Raw genomic sequence first — 23835 nt, forward strand, 5'->3', positions numbered from 1 at the left:
GATCTAGAAACAATGTTTGAAGAAACAGTAGTATAGAGAAATTTCTAAATCTGTGCAAAGACACAAAGGCAAAGATTCAAGAAGCTCTGAAACTAAAATAAAATAAATAAAATAATACAGTACCTAGGTATAGCATAATAAACAGCTGACAGCCAAAGGTAAAGACAGTATTTCTAAACAGCAACAATGAAAAAACTGTAAGACAATGGTATGACATATTCTGAGGTGCTGAATAAAAATAAATAAATTAGAAGTGACAATCAGCAAAACAGCCTTCAAAATTGGAGGAATAAGTAAAAGATGTTTCTAGAAAAACAAAACCAGTGATTCACTGACAACAATAAATAGCAAAAAATCCTAGATGAAAGTATGGTAATAAACAAGGGATTAAAGAACATAAGAGTCATAAATGGTAAATAAATCTAAATAAACATTGTTTAAAATAATATTTTGTGAGGTTTTTTGGTGTAAATGTGTATATATACACACATATATGCATATAGAGACAGAGGAGAGCGACAAAGGGAATGAGAATAAATTAAAATTTGTGACGCCACCACAAAAAGGAAATAAGAGAGATAAATGGCATTAAGGTATTATAGAATCCCTGCACTTTGCAGGAAATGGTTAAAAAATCACTTTAGGATATATTCTAAGGAGTCAACAATACAGACTGTAATTCTAGAATAACTACTAAAATATTAAACAACTATTACTAATTAGGGGGAAAATATACTTGAATAAGCAAAGTGAAGGGAAGAGGAAATACAGAGATTGAATGGGACAAATAGAAAACAAATAAGATGGTAGATTTATACTTAAATATATCAGTAATTGTAGTAAATATAAATGAACAAAAATCTCAAAGGTATCCTGAGAAAAAACAAAAACCAACTTACTATGCTTTAAAAGAGACATCTTATATATAAGATATAGAAATGTTCCAAACAAAAGAGTGGGAAAATATATTCTGTGCTAACAAAACAACAACAACAAACAAACAAACCCCCAAACCCAAAACCCAAAAACAGAAAAAAAACCTGATATAGCCATACTGGTATCAGACAAAGTCGACTTTCAGGCAAGAAGTATTACTAGAGATAAAGAAGGATAGCTCAAATGACAAAATAATTAATTCAACAAAAAGGTATAACAATTGTAAAATTACATTCAATGTGTAACAGCTTCAAAATATACAGAGTTTATGGAATTAAAAGATGATTCCACAATCACAGTTGGAGATTTTCAAACATAACTTGCTTAGTTACTGTCAAACTAATTTTTAAAAAATGTGTAAGAACATGTAAGTTCAAATAGATGTTCAACAACAAACCTGATCTAATATTTTAGGACATTGCATCTAACAACTAAGAATATACATTCTTTTCAAGTGCACAGAGCAATGGGTCATGTTAAATCATTATCTCCCAGATCCCAGAATAATTATAAAGCTACAGTATTTAAAAAGTGTGGTATTGGTGTAAAAATAGACAAATAGGCAAAGAGAATAGGACAAAGATTAGAAACATTCACATACACAGTTACATGATAAAGCTAACACTGCAAGGCAGTAGTTTTGGAAAACATGGACTTTTCACAAGATGGTGCTGGATCAAACTGGCCACTCAGGTGGGGAAAAAAAAACCCCACCTTGACCTAATCTCACACAATGTATAAAAATCAAATGAAAGAAAAAAATAATAAAGCTCTTGAAATACATATAACATAAAATATCTTCAAGATTTGGTGAGTATGCTCAAAGATTTCTTAAACAAAACATAAAAACCACTACTCACAGGGAAAAAGATTACTAAATTGCTTTTATTATAAATAAGAATTGTTATTCAGCAAGAGAAATTATTAAAAGAATGAAAAGGCAAACTGCACGGTAAAAGAAGATATACCTACAATACATATATAAAACAAAAACACTTATTTCTAAAATAAATAAAATAGTGCCTATAAATAAGGAAAAGACAGACAATTCATTTTAAGATATGCAAAAATCTTGGACACTTTGCAAAACTTCTAAATGGTCAGGAGGCATATGAGGAAAGTTGCTCAACATCAGTAGTAATCAGAAAGTATAAATTAAAATCACAATAAAATATTACTTTACTTGCACCAAGTGACTAAATTAGGGGTGGTGGTGAAGGGGAATACCAAGTGTTCAGAAAAATTCTGACCACTAGTACACCGCTTGGCAATTTTTTGTCTTTGAGTAAAATTGACACAACATAAAAATGTACTATGTTTAACCTGTGCTTCCTTGTGTCTTCCGGCACATGACTGTGTACCCAGGTTTGTGAAGAAACAAACAAGATAAAGTCCAAGGTGTCTTGTAGAACATAAAAACACAACAATTGGGCCTTTGCCCTATCTGCTTCTCTTTTTTACCCTCTATGTCATTTTCCCCCTAGATCATGCATTCTTTTGTATATGGAGCTTCCTGTTATGAATTAAATGTCTATATCTTGCCAAAATTCACATGAAACCCTAACCCCCAAGGTTATGGTATTTGGAAATAAGATATTTGGGAAATAGTTAGGTCATAAAGGGTGTGGTTGTGGTCTGATGAGATTAGTGCCCTTATAGAAGAGACACCAGAGAGTTTGTTCACTTTAAGCTCCTTCTTTCTCTCAGCCAGGTGAGGATTCAGAGAGAAAGCAGGTCTGTAATCCAGTAAGAGTGCCCTCACTAGGAATCACCATGCTGGCACCCTAATCCTGGCCTTCCAGCTTTCAGAACTCTCAGATATTTCTATTATGACACCTAGTTTATGGTATTTTGTTATGGCAGAACACCTCACTTAATACACTTGCCCTGTCCAAAACATTATTGATCCCAATCATGTGTTCGTTTTCCCCAACCCGCAACACTAGACCCACCCTCTTTAATTGGTAATTGGTTCACTGTTCCCATCCCTGAAAAGTTTAGGCATGCCTAGGAAAAATTATTCATCTTCCACATTGAGTTCAATGCCTCTACCCTGTGCTCCCATAACATTTTGAGCATGTATCTATTACCTCACCAGAAACACACAGAACAGAAACCATTTTTTTTATCCTTCAACTCTAAAGCACCAGGTCTTACACACAGTATAGGACAATTAATTATAATAAATGCCTTATGTTGTTCATTTGATCTATCTCACTTTGTATAGTATATGTAAATTTCTTCCCTAATAAATTGCACATTTGCTGTCCTAGGGCAAATGAGAATCAGTCAGCAAGAATCAGCTAGGCTTTAGGCATAGCTTCTATGTCACTGGACACTAATATATCTTATCGATATCATCTCTCAAGAAGAACAGATTTTTTTAATTTTTTTTTTTTTTTAATTTTTCTGAAGTTGGAAACGGGGAGGCAGTCAGACTCCTGCATGTGCCTGACAGGGATCCACCTGGCACGCCCACCAGGGGGCGATGCTCTGCCCATCCGGGGCATCGCTCTGTTGGGACCAGAGCCACTCTAGCGTCTGAGGCAGAGGACATGGAGCCATCCCCAGAGCTGGGGCCATCCTTGCTCCAATGGAGCCTTGGCTGTGGGAGTGGAAGAGAGAGACAGAGAGGAAGGAGAGGGGGAGGGGTGGAGAAGCAGATGGGTGCCTCTCCTGTGTGCCCTGGCCGGGAATCAAACCTAGGACTTTCGCACGCCAGGCCGACGCTCTACCACTGAGCCAACCGGCCAGGGCCAAGAATAGATACCACTTTGACAGGTCTTTGATTCTGTGGACACAGTGGGTATAATTATACGAGTTCACATAATGTGTAAGAAATGTAACTAATATATTATATTTATTCTTCTCACCTTTGTCATTGAAACTTTTTGTTCTTTTTGTGACAGACAGAGAGAGAGAGAGAGAGAGAGACAGATAGGGATTGACAGGAGGGGAGAGAGTTAAGAAGCATCAATTTTTTTTTGTTGTGGCACCTTAGTTGTTCATTGATTGCCCTCTCATATGTGCCTTGACTGGGGGGCTACAGCAGATTGAGTGACCCCTTGCTCAAACCAGATGAGCCCATGCTCAAGTTGGCAAACTTGGGGTTTCAAACCTGGGTCCTCCACATGCCAGTCCGACGCTCTATCCACTGTGCTACCACCTGGTCAGGCTATTATTAAAACTTTTTTTTTTTTTGTATTTTTCTGAAGCTGGAAACGGGGAGAGACAGTCAGACAGACTCCCGCATGCGCCCGACCGGGATTCACCCGGCACGCCAACCAGGGGCGACGCTCTGCCCACCAGGGGGCGATGCTCTGCCCATCCTGGGCGTCGCCATATTGCGACCAGAGCCACTCTAGCGCCTGAGGCAGAGGCCACAGAGCCATCCCCAGCGCCCGGGCCATCTTTGCTCCAATGGAGCCTTGGCTGCGGGAGGGGAAGAGAGAGACAGAGAGGAAAGCGTGGCGGAGGGGTGGAGAAGCAAATGGGCGCTTCTCCTGTGTGCCCTGGCCGGGAATCAAACCCGGGTCCTCTGCACGCTAGGCCGACGCTCTACCGCTGAAACAACTGGCCAGGGCAAAACTTTTAAAGTCATATTTATGGCTCAATTATTATACCAGTAGAGGACTTGATGACTTATATATTTATTGTCTCATTCTGGGTTTGATTCATTAAATCATATTTTCTCGGGTTCCTATTGTTTATTTTGTCTGGTAAAGTGCAGATGGCTTTAATATCCTTGTCTAACATATCCAACTTCTATACATAAAAATAAAAAACTGGAAAATATCTTCTTACCTGGTTGGCTTGGCTTTGCAAGTAGACTCTTCTGGCACTCAGATCTTCAAAGGGAGAAGGTCTTGAGCTTCTGTAAGGCTCACTGGTAACAACTGTCTCTTGCTGGAAAAAATGATCTTTCACTAGAGAACTGGGTGTATTCTCTTCAGCTGCCTAATAAGAACAATCCCCAACTAATTAGTTGCCAGATATAAAAAATAACAATAAAAATTAGATACTTTCTAATACATATTTAAGCAAATAAGTAAGTATGTACCACTATCATCACTATGAATTACAATTCCCAAACCGCTAATGTACATCCATCAGGGCCACGTCAAATTAAAATTTAAAAAATTTTTATTCAAATTTATGAGCAAACTGGGCTCTCTTTCCATGCAATGTAAAAGAGATATCTAATTACAATGAAGCTTTTAATTGTAACTAAAAGTGGTGCTGTACACAGAAAATAAAAGTATTAGGAAGAAAATACAAATAAAATCAACAAAAGTGTTCTTTTGCAAGTTCAATGAAAGTTATGTACCAAGAACTATGCAACACAGAAAATCAAAAGATAGCAGTCATGACCTTGTTGCATAGTTGACTGAATTAAGTAGCCTGAGCTTGTGGATTATTTCAAAGGATTAAAAATCACATGAGACTTAGGTAAGGAATATGCTCCATCAGTAAGTCACTAAAAACAGGCTTTTAATTTTTATAAACAATATCTGTGAGATAAACGTTAAATAAGTGAAACTTAGCACACTACAAAATACAAGGTCCTAAAAGAGTTTTGACTGTTTCCTTTCTTAAGAAATGTAACTATATTTGCTATAACTTTTTCCATTACCAGATGATTATTTGGGAAGAAAGAGTGACAAGACAAGCGAAAATGACAAAAAAATATTTTCTGGCTCATTCTAAAATAATTTAGAATTAGGTGTTAACAATTTTAAAGGTATATATAACCCACGATAAGGTTTCTTTTTAGCTTTAAATTTTTATTTACTTGCTTTTTTTGTGTGTGACAGGTACAGATACAGACAGACAGGAAGGGAGAGAGATGAGAAGCATCAATTGTCTGTTGCAGCACCTTAGTTAGTTGTTCATTGATTGCTGTCTCATACGTGTCTTGCCCAGGGGGCTCCAGCAGAGCGAGTGACGCCTCACTCAAGCCTCACTCACTTAAAACTCTTGGGTTTTAAGCCAGTGAACATTACATTAACAGTTTTTTGCCTGACCAGGCGGTGGTGCAGTGGATAGAGCCTCGGTCTAGGACACTGAGGACCCAGATTCGAAACCTCAAGGTCATGGGCTTGACCACAGTTTACCAGCTTGAGCACAGGGTCACCAACTTGAGCGAGGGGTCACTGGCCTGAGTGTGGGCTCATAGACATGTCCCCATGGTCTCTGGCTTTTGCAAGGAGTCATTGGCTCATCTGGAGCCCCTCAGTCGGTGCACATATGAGAAAGCAATCAAGTCTATGGCCATACCATCCTGAATACACCCATTTCACCAGATCTTGGAAGCTAAGCAGGGTTGGGTCTGGTTAGGATTTGGATGAAAAAAACAACAACTAAAGTGCCACACTATAGTTGATACTTCTCATCTCTCTCTTTTTTGTCTGTTTTTCTCACTTAAAAAAATTAAGTGTTTGATGTTACTTCTAAAATTAAGCAATAAAATTTATAAAATGGCTAATATATATAAAATTTACAAATACAAGTTCTAGTCTTTATTCTAGAACAAAGTAGAATTGTGACATTTAATTTCTTTAGAACCCTGTTCTCTCAATTACCGATTATAATTTCTATACTGTTTTATGACATGGATTGTCATAAGAATTTAGATAATATATGTGAAAATGTTCTGAAAACTAAAAGCTGTTATTTTGTCAGGAAATAAGCAATTAAACTTAAAAAATAAATGAGAATCTACTGTTATTTAAAACTAAATATGCCAAATCCAATTAATTGCTATTTAGCTAATTTTCATAAGTTATCCAAATGTGTTATAATAGTTAATGACAAATTATTGGAAAGCAGTTGTCTAAATAATGATATCCAGCAAACATTTCAAAATGCATATTAGCTGAAAGAGTAAAAATATATTTACTTGTTTCAGACAGTTCACAAAACAAATAACTCAAGTAATTGTCCAAAATTAAGCAAACTGAATAGAAGAAAACACTGGGGTGTGTGGGGGGAGGGGAGAGGGTTGGGAGTAAAGCTTAGGTTGTCATCTTTTCTCATCCAATTAGGGTATGAAATTGAAGTAATTCACTTCTCTGAATCACAAATTCTTTTTATTATAAACTGGGTATAATATTTATACTAAAAATCTCAGGTTAGTTAAGATACTCAAAAGATTAAGCCTGAGCAGGCAGTGGCGCAGTGGATAGTGTTGGTCTGGAATGCTGAGGACCCAGGTTCAAAACCCCGAGGTAGCCAACTTGAGCGCAGGCTCATCTGGCTTGAGTGCAGGCTTTCCAGCTTGAACGTGGGATCACGGACACGACCCCACAGTCACTGGCTCTGCTGGAGCGCCCTGGTCAAGCCACGAATGAATAAACAATCAATAAACTAAAATGATTTTCAGAGATTTGGCATGGTGTTGGGGCCAATTTGGACTTGGTGAACATGTTAAGGACACTACTCTTTTATGGATTCTTGCTGTATTGGCCAAGAGTTTGCTTAAAGGCTTTAATCACTGTAAAAAAAAAAAGAAGACTGGATAAAGAAGATGTGGCACATATACACCATGGTATACTATTCAGCCATAAGAAATGATGACATCAGATCACTTACAACAAAATGGTGGGATCTTGATAACATTATACAGAGTGAAATAAGTAAATCAGAAAAAAAACAAGAACTGCAGGATTCCATACATTGGTGGGACATAAAAACGAGACCGAGACCAAGAGACAGGGACAAGAATGTGATGGTTACGGGGGGGGGGGGGGGGAGGGAGGGGGGACACAAAGAAAACTAGATAGAAGGTGATGGAGGACAATCTGACTTTGGGTGATGGGTATGCAACAGAATTGAACGACAAGATAACCTGGACAATTTTTTCTTTGAATATATGTACCCTGATTTATTGGTGTCACCCCATTAAAATAAAAATTTATTTATAAAATAAATAAATAAACTAAAATGCCACCACTATGAGTTGCTTCTCATCTGTATCTTTTCCTATCTGTCCCTCCCTGTCTCCTTCTCACTTAAAAAAAAAAAAAGATAAAAAACTTCAAAAAAAAAAAAAAAGGCCTGACCAGGCAATGGCACAGTGGATAGAGTGTTGGAATGGGACACAGAGGACCTAGGTTTGAAACCGCGAGGTCACTGGCTTGAGCACGGGGACGCTGGCTTGAGGAAGGGGTCATTTGCTCTGCTGTAGCGCCCCCCCCCAGTCATGGCACATATGAGAAAGCAATCAATGAACAACTAAGGTGCTGCAACAAAGAGTTGATGCTTTTCATTTCTCTCCTGTCCCTATCTGTCCTTCTGTCTCTGCCACTTAAAAAACAACAACCATGTGGCACATATACACTATGGAATACTACTCAACCATAAGAAATAATGACATCGGATCATTTACAGCAAAATGGTGGGATCTTGATAACATTATATGAAGTGAAATCAGTAAATCAGAAAAAACCAGCGTTATTCCATACGTAGGTGGGACATAAAAGTGAAACTAAGAGACATTGATAAGAGTGTGGTGGTTACGGGGGAAGGGGGAAAGGGAAAATGAAAGGGGGAGGGGGAGGGGCACAAAGAAAACTAGATAGAAGGTGACAAGAGGACAATCAGACTCTGGGTGATGGGTATGCAACAGAATTGAACGACAAGATAACCTGGACTTGTTATCTTTGAATATATGTATCCTGATTTATTGTTGTCCCATTAAAAAAATAAAATTATTTAATAATTAAAAAAAAACTACAAAAAGAAATGAGTTATAATACTTGTATCAAAGTAATTAAAAAGCAACTATGCTTTTAATGGTGACAACTATATATTTGGATCAGGTTATCTTGACTGAATTCTAATCTAATTTGAGTCAATTAAAAATTGTAAAATAAAATACAACTTATTTAAAACAAACAAAATGGTTATATGATTGTTTTACTGCAGTGATGTAATTCTACTTATATCCCATACAGGGGGTCCTCAGGTTAAGACAGTCTTGACATATGATGTTTCAAATTTATGACACTCATTCCCATAAAAACTTAAAGAAATTGAAACATGAGTGTTTCAGCTTATGTCATTAGCGTAGTACTTACGGGCCATGTGGGTGAACTAGTTTTATTGTGTACGGTAGGAGAATACGCAGTACCGTGTACAGTACATTATATTTATTCATTTTCCTTTTTCTGTGGCCTAGTTGTGTTTTTATATTCTAGATTATGATTTTATAACTGTGTTAGGATAAATGAGTGACTTAGACTATGGTGTATTTTAATTTACACCAAATTCAGGTTTTGTCACTGTCGTAGGAGGAAAACTGTGTCATAACCTGAGGACTCCTGTCCATGTTTATAATACATTTCATTTTCATTCAGACCAAAAACATTTATTTTTTAAAAAAGAAATATCCCAAAGTGTTAGTAGCCCTGGAAAGGTAGTTCAGTTGGTTAGAGCGTCTTTGTGACATGATGAGATTGCGGGCTGGATCCCTTGGTCAGGGCACATACAAAGAATCAACCAATGACAGCATGAAAAAGTGGAGCAACAAATCAATGTTTTTCCCTCTTTCTAAGAATCAATAAATTAAAAAAAAATTTTTTAACTTAAAAAAAGAGACATACTCCAAGCATTTGTTTCATTCTTAAACAAAAATATATGTATTTAGGTAACAAAAGATTTAGTTCCACTTAAAAAATTTTTTCCAGAACAGCTAAAATTTACCTATAAACTAAATTACTACACAGTGAATTCCACTACACATCTAAATGAGTCTCAGCTAATTAAATAACTAAAACATCTTTCAGGTATCTGATATGGTAAAAAAAAAAACAAAAACAAAAAAAACCCTTCACTGTTTAAAAATACAGTCTACAATTTATAATAAGGTACATATTATGCATAAATTATGAGAAACAAATTAACATTTGCAAAGAAACTAGACTTCAGTATTTTCCTAATACTTACCTATTTCATTACATTATAAATTTAGATGCATATTAAATTGACAAAGTTAAAAAAATTGGTGATATGGCCATTCTTGACTCTGGCTGATTGGCTTAGTGGAAGAGCATCTATCTGCCCAGCTTGTGGATGTCCTGGGTTCAATTGCCAGACAGGGCACACAGGAGAAGTGACCATTGTTTCTCCACTCCTCCCCTTCTTTTTATTTCTCTCTCTCTCTTTCTTTCTCTAACCCTCCTGTAGCCATGGCTCTATTGATTCAAGAAAGTTGGCCCTGGGTGCTAAGGATGGCTCCATGGCCTCACCTAAGTTGCTAAAGTTGCTAAAAGAGCTCCATTGCCAACCAACGGAGCAAAGACACCAGATGGACAGAGCACCTCCCAGCAGGGGGTTTGCCAGGTGGATCCCAGTTGGTTGGGGTATATGTAGGAGTCTGTCTCTCTGCCCCTGCCTCTCACTTAATAATAACAATAAATAATAATAATAATAATAAAGGATTATAGCCATTTTCCTTCATTGCTAATTCTATAGACAGGCACAAAATCTCCAACAACCATTTCTGAAAAACTATTTTGGTAACATATACAAAAAGTTTTTAAAACATTCACACAAATTGACCATTTGTTGAATTTAGTAAAGAAAAATAAGGTACTATATTTAAAAAAGATTTAAGCAAATATATTTTTTCTCACAATTTTTTTTTTTTTGTGTGTGTGACAGAAACAGAGACAAAGAGAGGGACTGATAGGGACAGACAGGAAGGGATACAGATGAGAAGCATCAATTCTTTGTTGTGGCACCTTAGTTGTTCATTGATTGTTTTCTCCTATGTGCCTTGACTGGGGGGCTACAGCAGACTGAGTGACCCCTTGGTCAAGCCAGCGACCCTCGGGGGTTTCAAATCTGGATCCTCTGTGTCACGGGCAAACAATCTACCCACTGCACCACTACCTAGTCAGGCACTCAGAATTATTTTTAATAGTTAGAATAAAGAAATAACCCTAATGTCCCAAAATAAGAGTTGGTAAAGTAAATTATTAGTATGCCTATTTAAGAGAATATTGAGTGGTCATTTAAAGTTAGATTAATGAATAGTAGCTATTATGCAATGAAATGTTTAGTGTTAAATAGTATCTAAAATTTAATTTTATCATAAGTATAAAAATATAAAAGATTGGTTTTTCTACTTAAAACCCTTCTACGGTTTCCAAATATAAAGCTGTTATCAGAAGACCTCACACATACTGAAGAAGAAAGACAATCAGTATTGTCTAGAAACACTTCTATAAAATATATTCAAGGTCTACAGACACAATTTTTCTCCTTCTGGAAAAATAATGAACAGGATATAAAGTCCAATTTTATTTCATAGGGAAAAATATACAATAAGTACATAAAAAAGCAGAATTTCATGCAATTAAAGACAAAAATATAATGCCAATTTTTTAAATACAGAATAGAAAGATGGAAAAGAGAAATAATATTCAACGTTGGCGAGAGTATGGAGAAATAGGAAAACTTTTGAACTGTTGGTAGAAGCGCAGTTCTATTTTTAAGTGAATATAGGAATACATATACAAATAATCATGGTAGCACTATTTTTAACTAAACAAACGGGGAGGGGGACCCTGGGGCTATATCAGATTAGTTTTAAAAAATTATAATATAAATATGATAAAGTTCTATGCAGACATTAAAATATCTGTATGCAGTACTCACAAGATATTGTTAAAAATACAAAAAAAAGCTAGGTATAGAACTGTCAATATGACATGATCCTATCTAATTGATAGGGATGGGTGAATAGATACTTTTAAATTTATCAATACCAGGAAGGATATACACCGAACCACTGAGATTTCTTCACCTAAATATCTCATATATAGGACTATATAGATAGGTAATAGTATAAAAATAATAAAATATGTGTATATTTGTCGTACAACTTAAGAGAACATAACCAATACAACAAATATGCCTATGTGTTTCTCCATATTAGAAACCCCCAACCTCTACCACTAAGACTGCCAACAGGTCAACATCTTGAAGTTGGTTTTATTTCATTTTCTTACTCTTCCTTATGCAAGTATTACCTTAAAGAATATTTACTTGTAGATGCTTTTGAATTTTATTTGACTGATATCATGCTATTTGGGACATTATGGGACTTGTTTTTTGCTCAACTTTTTTAGTTGAGCAAACTTGTTGGTTTTGACATGTAGCATATTTTTTGTAGCAATGAAAACAAATATTAAGTATTTTCTATGTATCAGATGATGTCCCAAGTACTTTAACTCACTTAAACCTTACAACACTTATAGATAGATAGTATTATTATGTCTCTGTTCTAGCTAAAGAAACTAAAGCTCAGAGATTAAGTAATATGCCTAAACTAAAAGTTACTTTTTTGCTATTTCAAACAATGTTGCTAAGAACACTCTTGTACACACCTCACAGTACATAACCACAAGAGTTTTATGGTAACATATCTAAGAGTGGAAATGCTGGGTTATAGAATGCATTATATTCCAGTTTACATAATAAAAATTATTTGCCAAGGTGGTTTTACACATATCCAAAAGCCACATTCCATCTTCTTAACCGAAACTAGACATTTTCACAACTTTCACTATTATATACTTATTTATTCATATACTATTTTAATTTCTACAATAAGGGATTAGTCTCACTAAAAATTACTGTTTTCTTGACACGAACAAGAAATTTTAAGAATGAACAGAAGAACTATGGTAATTGTTCACACAAATAAATGCTTTTTATCATGGCTCCTACTACTGTTTCCTCTTCACTTTTTGTCTCAGAAGCACAGATGCTCTTGCTTCTCTCCAGTGCCATCTGACATTTCACACTTCTGATCCGTACATGGCATTTCTTCTGCCCACACTATCTTCAACTTTCCACTAAAAAAATTCCTTTATAACTTCAGCCATGAACTCCTCAAAAAGTCTTTGTTAATCCACTCCAAAATTAATTACTTCCTCCTCTGGACTTTCTGAAAAATACTTGTATCTGTCATCCTATATTCTAAGTGTTCTTTTATTTATATTTCTCCGATGAGCCAGTAATTACTGGCTTATGTTTTATACCTACAGCTTAAACTATGACTGACACATAGTAAATACCCAATTATTAATCTGAGATGTGAAAAATCCTCAAGTTAGATCACATTATGTTAATATAGATCAGTGGTTCGCAACCTTTCTGATGCCGTGACCCGGCAATACAGTTCCTCATGTTGCGGTGACCCCAAACCAAAAAATAATTTTGGTGGCTACTTCATAACTGTAATTTTGCTACAGTTATGATTTGAATGTAAATACCTGATATGCATTATGTATTTTCTGATGGCTTTAGGCGACCCCACTGGGGTTGCGACCCACAGGTTGAGAACCGCTGATATAGATCCTTAAGAGCAAATTTGGTATAATAGAAAAAATACAGGAAAAAACCTCCTTAACAAAAATATCTTCACTCAAAGAATTTTAGTAACCATTAAAAGTTCAAATTACACAAAAATAAAGTCTTCCCATAATCCAATGTTCTTGGATAGCACCTATTTTTATCTGACATGTATCCTCTAAACCTCTTAATGTAGGTAATATGTTTATTCTTCATGTATAATTTGATTCCATTTATACAGTGCCTTTATTTTTTGCTTCTGATTTATCATGGACCTTTTCTCATGTCAATATACAAAGATGGGCCCTGGTCGGTTGGCTCAGTGGTAGAGCACTGGCCTGAGCCTGTGGAGGTCCCGGGTTTAATTCCTGTCAGGGCACACAGGAGAAGTGCCCATCTGCTTCTCTACCCTTCTCCCTCTCACTTCTCTTTCTCTCCTCCCCTCCTGCAGCCATGGCTCAACTGGAGCAAGCTGGCCCAGGATGCTGATGATGGCTCATGGCCTCTGTGCCTCACATGCTAAGAACTCAATTGCTGAGTAATGCCACAAATGGGCAGAACATCGCCCCCTAGTGGATTTGCTGGGTGTGCCCCAGTCAGGGCATATGCAGGAGTCTGTCTCTCTGCCTCTCCTCCTCTCAATAAAAAAAAATAAAAAAAATATATATATATGTGTGTGTAAAGATGTACAAGTGCTTTGAAATGGTTGCAAAGAAGTTCAGTTGTATATGTAATATATTCCATAGGTAATACTCTACATATAGGCATTAGATTGCTTCCAACATTTTGTTACATACCTAACAATGCACACCTTCTTACACGTAATGGTACACTGGTAACAGTATTTCTTTTTCTTTTTTCTTTTAGAAAGAGGAGTGAGAATGTGGGGTTGGGGGGGATAGCAGGAAGCATCAACTCCTAGTATATAGTTGAATCTCCTATGTGCCTTGACCAGGTTCTGAAACAGTGACCTTAGCATTCCAGATCAACAGTCTTATCTACTGAGCCAACACAGGTCAGGCAGTAATATTATTTCTTTAGGATTACTTCTTATAATAGAATTACCAAATAAAGGATATGCATATATTCCAAAGCCACCTAGCAAGCTTATGCATCATTTGAAAATCCAGCAATAGTATATAACAGAAAAGCCATTTCCTCACATCTCTGCCTACATTAGGCATTATCACTTACCAATCTTGCCAGTCTAATTAAGAAAAAGTCTTATTGTTATTTTTTAAAAAGAGTATCTGTACCATTTCCATAAGTAAACTTAAGAAGCAAAACATTTTCTTAGTTTGGATACAAACGAATAAAAAGTGTTCAATAGTCAAATTTAAATAATTTTTACTGGATTATAACCCTTTAAAAAAACAAATTCTATGAAAACTGGATATAATCTAAAGTTAGATGGTGGAAAATTCCAAAAATTTTCTCTTCCACAAGAGCAGAAAATTTAATGCATGATATGCATAAAAACTGTACATATACTGGCATGATCTTCAGCTTTTAAAAATTATATATGTTATATATACTCACATTCAATGTTTTATTAATACTGTGCTAGCATATGCTTATTTGTATTATCTAGAAAGTAACCCATGCCAATTTTAATGTACAATAGAAATCTGTTTAACTTTCAAAAGCTGGTATAATAATTATTCTCCTATGTTGGCTAAGAGACTGGTTAGCTTTTTCTTTTTCCAAGGCTCCTATAGTCATTTTGTGTGTAGAGGCTAAAGGATGCCGGGTAAAGAAATAAAATTCAAGCTGTTGCTCCCTACCGAACATAAGGCTAGATGACAGCTGTCAAGAAAAATAAAAAGAGAATTTGCTCCTCTCCTCCCTCTGTTCTTTCTTCCGGTATTAATTCTGAAGCAGAGAAAACTTGTTCTGTAAACGTTTATGAATGTATGTTTTCCAATTAAAAAATCAAGTGTGAAAGAGTAGTATCAAAGTCTACTTATTGCTCAAAAACTTCAGTCTTGCAGTTAGTTGTATATCACAAATGACAGGTTTCAAAACATGTGTCTGAGTCATATCCAACAACATAATTTTTTAATAATTATATTATTATTTTAGCATGATCAAAGAATTTAAAAATGTTCTTTGATAAAGAGATTTTATATTTTAGCACTACATATGCTGGAAATACTACCAAAGCTATTTTTGGCATTTAAAATTATATACTCAAGTTATACAAACATAATACAGAGAAGGAAAAAGAGAGAGAGAGAGAAAGACACTAACAATTCTCTGAACCTAGCAAAACCACTATTAACATCTTGGAGTAGCGTCCAGTAGCAATTCGTTTTAGATTTGACCATAATTGTCTCCTATTCATTCATTAGATTTGTTTAGTTACTTTTGATTAGTTTAAGATAAGAATAACCCTTGAGTTTTTAATTCTGCATTTGTCTATAAACTTTGTCTGAAAACATTAACATCGTATATAGTATTTTAAGCAATTTAAATACTATAGTCAATGATAAAATGATATGAAAGGAATATGAGAAATGTACCAAGATATAATAACGCCCAACAAAAACAGAAAAGGAAAACAAGTCCTCAACACTAGATTAATCAACAGAAAAACTAATTTAAGTTCCTAATGAAACTTCAGTTTAACTTAAAGTGGTATTAGATTTTCAGATTGTTTATTGTCTGTAAATCTGAATTAACAAGCAGTAGTTATAGACGTAGTCCCTCATAATTATAAATCATTATACAATCCTTTAACAGGCAAATTTACTACTAGAATTTTATTCTAGGTTCACACTAAAAAATAACAAAAATTAATGTAAAAGGCTGTGAAAAGAAATGTTGAATGAAATGTGAATTGTTAAATAATCTGCAGAACAATTATATGACAATTGCTAAATTCAATGACTGAGAAGACAAACCGTATGGGTTCAAATTTTACTATTCATGCTACTTAAATTCTAACCAACACTAACACTATCATCAGCAATACAAACACTAACATAAACACAATCAAAATGGGAGATTGATCCTGATGATGCTTTTAAAAAGAAATATGTATTTAAATAAAATACAACATGCAAGAAGAATAATCACCACCACCACCCTGGCAGAAGTACCTAAGATATTAATAGCAGTTTTGAACAATTACTGATTTCTTCTTTATTAATTTTCTAACTATCCAGATATTGTACATGAAAATGTATTAGTCTAAAAGTCAAGACTGACTGGTAGTAACACAGTTGATAAATCAGCAACCCAGTATGCTAGGGTCAGTGGTTCAAAACCCTTGGGTCAATGGCTCTGAGTGTGGGATCATCAGTGTGGGGTCGCTGGCTTGAGCAAGGGGTCACTCACTCTGCTGGAGCCCCCTGGTCAAGGCACATATGAGAAAGCAATCAATGAACAACTAAGGAGCTGCAACGAAGGATTGATGCTTCTCATCTCTCTCCCTTCCTGACTGTCAATCCCTATCTGTCCCTCTCTCTGTCATAAAAAGAAAAAAATAATAAAGAAAAAACTGAGGTTCCCCCAAAGAGGGAAGAAGTCTGCCTTAAGACAGCCTGTCTACTCAAGATTGAAATATCAACTGGTGCTAGAAATTCCGGCATTCCTGCCTACCTTGTAGATTTTGGACTTGGCAATCACATGAACCAATTCCTTCAAAAGAAAACAAAAATGAATACGTGCACATGTGCATGCGTAAACACACACACACACACACAGGAGCAAAAGTAGTTTTATAGTTGTGAGAACATAAAACAGCTTATCTTTGTATTATCTATTTTTAATCATTTTTTATTCTTCAATTCCAGTTGACATATGCTGTTTCTTTAATTTACTGATTTTTAGCAAGAGATAGGATGGGAGAGAAAGAAACATCAATTTGTTGTTCTACTTATTTATGCATTCATTGGTTGATTCCTGTATGTGCACTGACCAGCAATCCAACCCACACCCTTGGCATATTGGGATGACATTCTAACCAACTGTCATACTCATCCAGGGCAGAATTTATTAATCATTGTATTATTTTCCATATGACCAACTGTAAACCTACTTTTACCGTGTGTGTGTGTGTGTGTGTGTGTGTGTACAGATCTATAGCCAATCCAAAGCAAAACAATCTTCTCTCTATATATATGTACATACAATACATACTATTGGTCTGTTTCTCTATATTTACTAACAAATACACTGGCTTAGAAATTTTCTTAAAAATGTGTATGAGTTGCTTAATTATTAAGGCTCGTCATTTCCTCTGTATCCTTTATGTTTAAAAATTTCTTTCAAGCCTACTACTTACTTGTAAATCATCTTCTGATCCTTCAGTTTCATTTTTTAATACTGGGCACCCTAAGAAAACAGAAACAGGTAAACATTTAATTAAACACAGATTTTTTTTCTTAGATTTTAGTATTATTGACTAATTGATTTTATCACTACAATACTTCTGGGCTTCCTGGCAACCAGTCAGGTGCTGGCCCCTTTATTAGAATAGAGAATAAAGTGAGTATTTTTCCTTTTCTGTAAGTAAATTCCAAGTTATTTAGTAAAGAGATTCATTTTTTAATGTGAAAGTGTACTATTTCTAGAAAGTCCTACTCCTGTAATCTCCACAATACTCAAACTGTTAGGTAGAATATATACACCACGCTACTTTGGTGTTTAGGTGATACTCATGTATGATTTCTTCAATTCTTCTAAATACCCTGACCCAGAAAACATTATTTAGTACCAAGAAGCAGGATTTTAGTTGCTATACTAAGAAAAATAAATTAATCTTAAATCACTACTGATCATCAATGGTTAATTGTTACTATTGATCTTTGCTCATCAACGTCTCTGTATATATTTTCATTATGTTCAAGAGTACTTTTAGTTCCAACAAATTAATGAAGAAGGATTTATCCTATCAATGAATCCCAAGCTTACGCTACTCTTGAGAGACATAGGTAGCATGGAGAAGAGATATCTGTCCTTTGAAAAAGGCTGCAGTTTCTCCTTATTGTCACAAAAGGCTAAGTAAGAGAAATCTAATGGGATTTTCAAAAAGTCTATTACCATGATGGACAATAATGCTAACCAATATGTTTAAAATAATGTTTAAAAATAACAAGACATTGAATACAGCAGCAGTCTATTTTACCTGCCTAGATGTTTGTAAACTTCTTATAAACTGTCTTTTTAAACATTAAACTCAATCTATTTAATCCTAGTGAAAGAAATGTGCTTTTATGGAGATGTAAGTATAGGCTTAAAAGTAATTCAAAACTTATCACAAATCATATAAACTCTAACAGCCATGGAAAGTAATTTTCTTTAAAACATTGGTTCTTCAACACTAGCTAAATAGCAGAATCAAAAGGGAAACCTTAAAAAACAAAATCTCTATGAGTTGAGGCACCAGGTGCCATGCATCTTTATTTTTAAGTTTCTTGCAGGGATTTGAGAACTACAACCCATTAGAGAATCTAAGGATTTATTTTCTAAAATTGTAATATAATCATTTAAGTAGAATAACAATTCCTCATCACATTTAAAATGTCCAGGAACTTAAAAATATATATATTATATATAATATATAAATATTTTTATTTTAATAATTATATTTATAATTTATATATTATATATAATGTATAAATAATTAATATATAAAATATATATACACATACACACACATTTCTCCATGTATAAGACACTCCCACGTATAAGACACACCTTAATTTTGGGGCCCAAAATTTGAAAACAATGTATTACAAAAAGTTATTGAACTCAAGTTTTATTCATCACATAATTCATACAACTCATCACTGTCAAAACTCCGATCTATTAGCTTGTCCACCTCTGACTGATGACAAATTACTGTCTTCATATATTTCCACGTCCTCAGTTACATCTATGGCATTTGAAATGCCATAACCACTGTATAAGATGCACCCAGTTTTTAGATCCCAAATTTTTTGAAAAAAGGTGCATCTTATACACGAGGAAATACGGCATATATAAATAAAATATCTCAGCTCCAGTCCCCAAATACATTGATTCAAGTGATCTGTAAAGGGAACTAGTTATTCTCTTTCTCAAGTCTCCCTGGTCATTCAAAAATGCAAACAACATGGAGAACACAAACATAAAACAAATTTATGGGTTCTGGTAATAAAAATGACTACTACCATTTCACCGAACTTTTTTTGGAACTGGAAATCAAACATTATTTGTCTAGCAAACTCTAATCTTTTAAAGTACCTAAATAAATTATTTAACCACAGTTTCATGCACTATCAATAAAAATCTTACTAAGCATTTCCACGTTCTTGCCTATGGTGTGTCTCATTAGTTCATTTCTTTCCATTTTCCTTCTAAAGCAGCGGTTCTCAACCTGTGGGTTGCGACCCCGGCTGGGGTCGAAGGACCAAAACACAGGGGTCGCCTAAAGCCATCGGAACCGCTGTCCTAAAGTATCATTGTCAAAACACACAAATCACAATGTTGTCTAACACTGATTCAGTTACTTCACATAGAAGTTATTGCTATTCCTTCTTAATTAGGAATACAAATCAAGTTTAGACTTGTTTTAATATATTATTTATTTATTCATTTTAGAGAGGAGAGAGAGAGAGAGAGAAAAGAGCAGGAAGCATCAACTCCCATCTGTGCCTCGACCAGACAAGTGCAGGGTTTTGAACCGGTGACCTCAGTGTTTCAGGTCAATGCTTTATCCACTGTGCCACCACAGGTCAGGCAATTTTTTTAATGTGATTTCTTTTTGTTGAATTAAGCAGAGGCTAATCTTACATGTAAATACATTCTTCCTCTTTTTAAAACCTGCAAGCTCTAGAGTTGATAATCTTAAGAGGTTAAAAAGATATACAAAGGGATAGAGGGGGTTGTGGTATTGGCCAATGCTGAATAATAAAATCAGGTAAAAAGGAAAGGATTCTGCCATAGAATAACTGGAGTCTACCAACATTTGATTAATAGAAATTTCATCTCTATCAAACCAAAACAAGAATATGGCTGAATAACATACACACAAGGATTTTGACAGTTGTACCTGACTGCTTCTTTCTTCTTCAAGTTCTTTTTTGAAAAAAATGTGAGTTATCTGTAGGGTGCTGTTGATGGGCTCTTCAAGGTAATAACTGTAACTGCTATCTACTGTGATGTAACAAATATAAAACTTTTTTATATTTGTCATGATGAGGAGGCAAGTCCCTCCTCATCATGAAGTCCTTCCTCAGAATGAAGTGACTTACAGGGTACTAAAAGAGCCGGCACCCATTTTTATCTGTCATTTTACACTTTTTCCCATTTTGAGAGCCAGATGTTAAAGAAAAACAACATATATGAGGAAAATTAGAAAGTAACTATGCATACCCAGGGAAAGAAACAAACAAAAATCATGAGATGTTAACTTTATATCTCATCTGATCCTTGGCACAGAGACTGCTACTATTACTACTACTACTAATATGAAAAAAAAACACCCCAGCAAAATCTGGTGAAAGAAGACAGTATCTTCTTCACCTACAGTTAGCTTTCAAAGCCTGACCACATATCACAAAAGCTGACTTGCTTAAATTAACTCTACTATATATAACCGATGAACAAATTAATAATCAAGAAAAGGACTTACCTTGAGAAATATCCTCTATAGCTCTTCGTATTCCTCTATCAAAAGCCCTAGCATCAGCAGGACTTTGAAAGGTAAGGCCAAATTTCTTGTCATCAATCTTCCAATGGTGAAAGGTTGGAGTGACCTTGTTGTATATGAGATCCTTCTTAAGCATACATTCCAAAACCACCTGTCAAAAGTTAAATGCCAAAAATTACTATACATATGTCATCTAACATACAAACTAGGGTGAGAAAAGAGGTATTATATTTTAACGAGTATTTCATCCCTATATTAGTTAATCTACTTCACAAAGATCCACAATACAGAAATTAAGATGGAACTAAAGAGGATTCTGGGAAGATAGCAAAGAACCACTGGGAATCTGTCTTCCTGCCCAGACAACTGCACTGGCAGAATCTGTCTGATCTAACTATACTGGAAGTCTTAGAGTCTGCTGAAGGCTTGCAACGTCCAGGGGAAGACATGGACAGTAAAATGTGGTTAATTTCCATCAATTCCAACTGTGAGCACAGTTGTAGCAACTCATCTAGTTCACACAACTGGGAGTTGTGCACATATTCCTGTGCAGCACACATACCAATCATGGGAGTCAGGGTGGATAAAAAAGATCCTGTCCTCCAAATACCAGGTATCTGTGCTCTGATCACAGAGGTAAATACAAAGAAGAGGGCAGCTATTGCTATTATACCTTCCCCTTACTGTGGCAAGTCCCTCCTCATCATGAAGTCCTTCCTCAGAATGAAGTGACTTACAGGGTACTAAAAGAGCCGGCACCCATTTTTATCTGTCATTTTACACTTTTTCCCATTTTGAGAGCCAGATGTTAAAGAAAAACAACATATATGAGGAAAATTAGAAAGTAACTATACATACCCAGGGAAAGACTCAAACAAACAAAAATCATGAGATGTTAACTTTATATCTCATCTGATCCTTGGCACAGAGACTGCTACTATTACTACTACTACTAATATGAAAAAAAAAACCGCAGCAAAATCTGGTGAAAGAAGACAATATTATTTAGAGTTAGCACACTATTAGAGTCAACTGCCCAGTGTTCAACCAAAAAATCCCAAGGCATACAAAGACACAGTAAAAATAAAGCTGGCTAAAAGGGAAAAAAATAATCAACCATAACTGTTACTTAAAGATCTGATAGCAGATCAACTAGACAAAGGCATCTGAAAAACTGTCTTAAAAAGTACAAATTAATAGTTACAAAATAGTCACATGGATATAAAGTATAGCATAGGGAATATAGTCAATATTATAATAACTACGTATGGTTCCAGGCGGGTACTACACTTATCAGGGGATTCACTTTGTAAGTCATCTAAGCATTTAACCACAAAGCTGTGCACCTGAAACTGTAATATTAAATGTCAACTGTAATTTAAAAAGATTTTAAAAACTCTGAAAAATGTTCAAAAAACTAAATGAGGATATGGAGAAAATCAAGAATACAATATATGAAGAAAACAGAAATATCAATAAAGAGATAAAAAGCCCAAAAAGAAACCAAAAAAAAATTCTGGAGCTGAAAAGTACAATAACTAACAAAATATCAGATAAGCAGTAATAACTATAACAAAATATCAGATTAGCAGAAAGAAGAAAAACCAGTGAACTTTAAAATAAAACAATAGAAATTATTAGGTCTGAGGAACAGGGAAAAAAAAAAGCAGAGTCTAAGGGACGCATGAAATACCATCAACAGAAGCAACAAACATATTGTAGGACCTGAAAAAGGAGAAGAGAGAAAGGAACAGAAAGTATTTGTAGAAACAATGTTTGAAAACTTCCCAAATTTGATAGAAAGCATGAATATAAACATTCAAGAAGCTCAACAAACTCCAAATGAGATGAACTCAAAAGCATTCACAATAAGAATTTACATTTGGCCTGACCAGGCAGTGGCACAGTGGATAGAGCGTCAGACTGGGATGCAGAAGGACCCAGGTTCGAGACTCTGAGGTCACCAGCTTGAGTGTGGGCTCATCTGGTTTGAGCAAGGCTCTCACCTGCTTGAGCCCAAGGTCTCTGGGTTTGAGCCCAAGGTTGTCACTGGCTCAGCAGGAGCTCCCCAGTAAATGCACATATGAAAAAGCAATCAATGAACAACTAAGGTGCACCAACAAAAAACTGGTGTTTCTCATTTCTTTCCCTTCCTGTCTGTCTGTCCCTGTCTCTAAAAAAAAAAAAAAGAAGAAGAAGAACCACACATGATTCAACTACTGTATTTCCCTATGAATGTGATGTACTTTTTTTGAAAAGTTTGGGGTCTAAACTGGGTGCATCTTTTACAGTGGCTGTAGATTTTTTTTACTTGAATTTCCTGCCTTTTCAAACTTGTTTTTGTGCTCAGTGTTGAAGACTAATTCGTCATCAGACACAGATTGGGACAAGATGATGGATGGGAATTTTAACAGTGATGAGGAGTTTTATGAATTTTATGATGAATAAAACTTGAGTTCAATAACTATATGTAATACATTCTTTTTATTTCAAATCTTGGGCCCCAAAATTAAGGTGCATCTTGTACATGGCAGCATCTTACACATGGGGAAATACAGTATATGGTGCCAACAATGGATTCATCTTTGATCAGATGTGAGTAGGTTCAAAATGATAGATAGAAAAAGACATTCCATAACATAAAAGTTCATCAAAAGAGAGCACAGCTGGCTTTACTAATATCAGACAAAATATACTTCAAGTCACAGAGGTTACAAGAGACAAAGAAGGATATATTAATAAAAGGTTCAAGACAGCTACAGGATATGATATAACAAACACTGATGCATCCCACCCTACGCATAATAATCAGTAGACAACCATAGAGAAGTAAGGAAAGTGGGAACTTAGCACAATAAACCAGCTAAACCTAACAGACATACAAGAAACACTCAACC

The 23835-nt window shown here is 35.2% G+C and overlaps 1 protein-coding gene across 2 annotated transcripts in view; it reads right to left on the reverse strand.

Annotated features, from left to right (window-relative positions):
• SPRED1 (sprouty related EVH1 domain containing 1) overlaps positions 1-23835 on the reverse strand; it is a 126670-nt gene that overhangs the window by 19481 nt on the left and 83354 nt on the right. For both annotated transcript variants that reach the window (XM_066277157.1, XM_066277156.1), the window contains 3 exons: positions 20921-21089; positions 17588-17637; positions 4741-4893 (listed from right to left, as the gene is read on the reverse strand). In XM_066277157.1, the coding sequence (XP_066133254.1) occupies positions 4741-4893; positions 17588-17637; positions 20921-21089 (372 nt within the window). The remainder of the gene's footprint in view (positions 1-4740; positions 4894-17587; positions 17638-20920; positions 21090-23835) is intronic.

Source organism: Saccopteryx bilineata, chromosome 4 (assembly GCF_036850765.1).
Source record: "Saccopteryx bilineata isolate mSacBil1 chromosome 4, mSacBil1_pri_phased_curated, whole genome shotgun sequence".
Lineage (NCBI taxonomy): Eukaryota > Metazoa > Chordata > Mammalia > Chiroptera > Emballonuridae > Saccopteryx > Saccopteryx bilineata.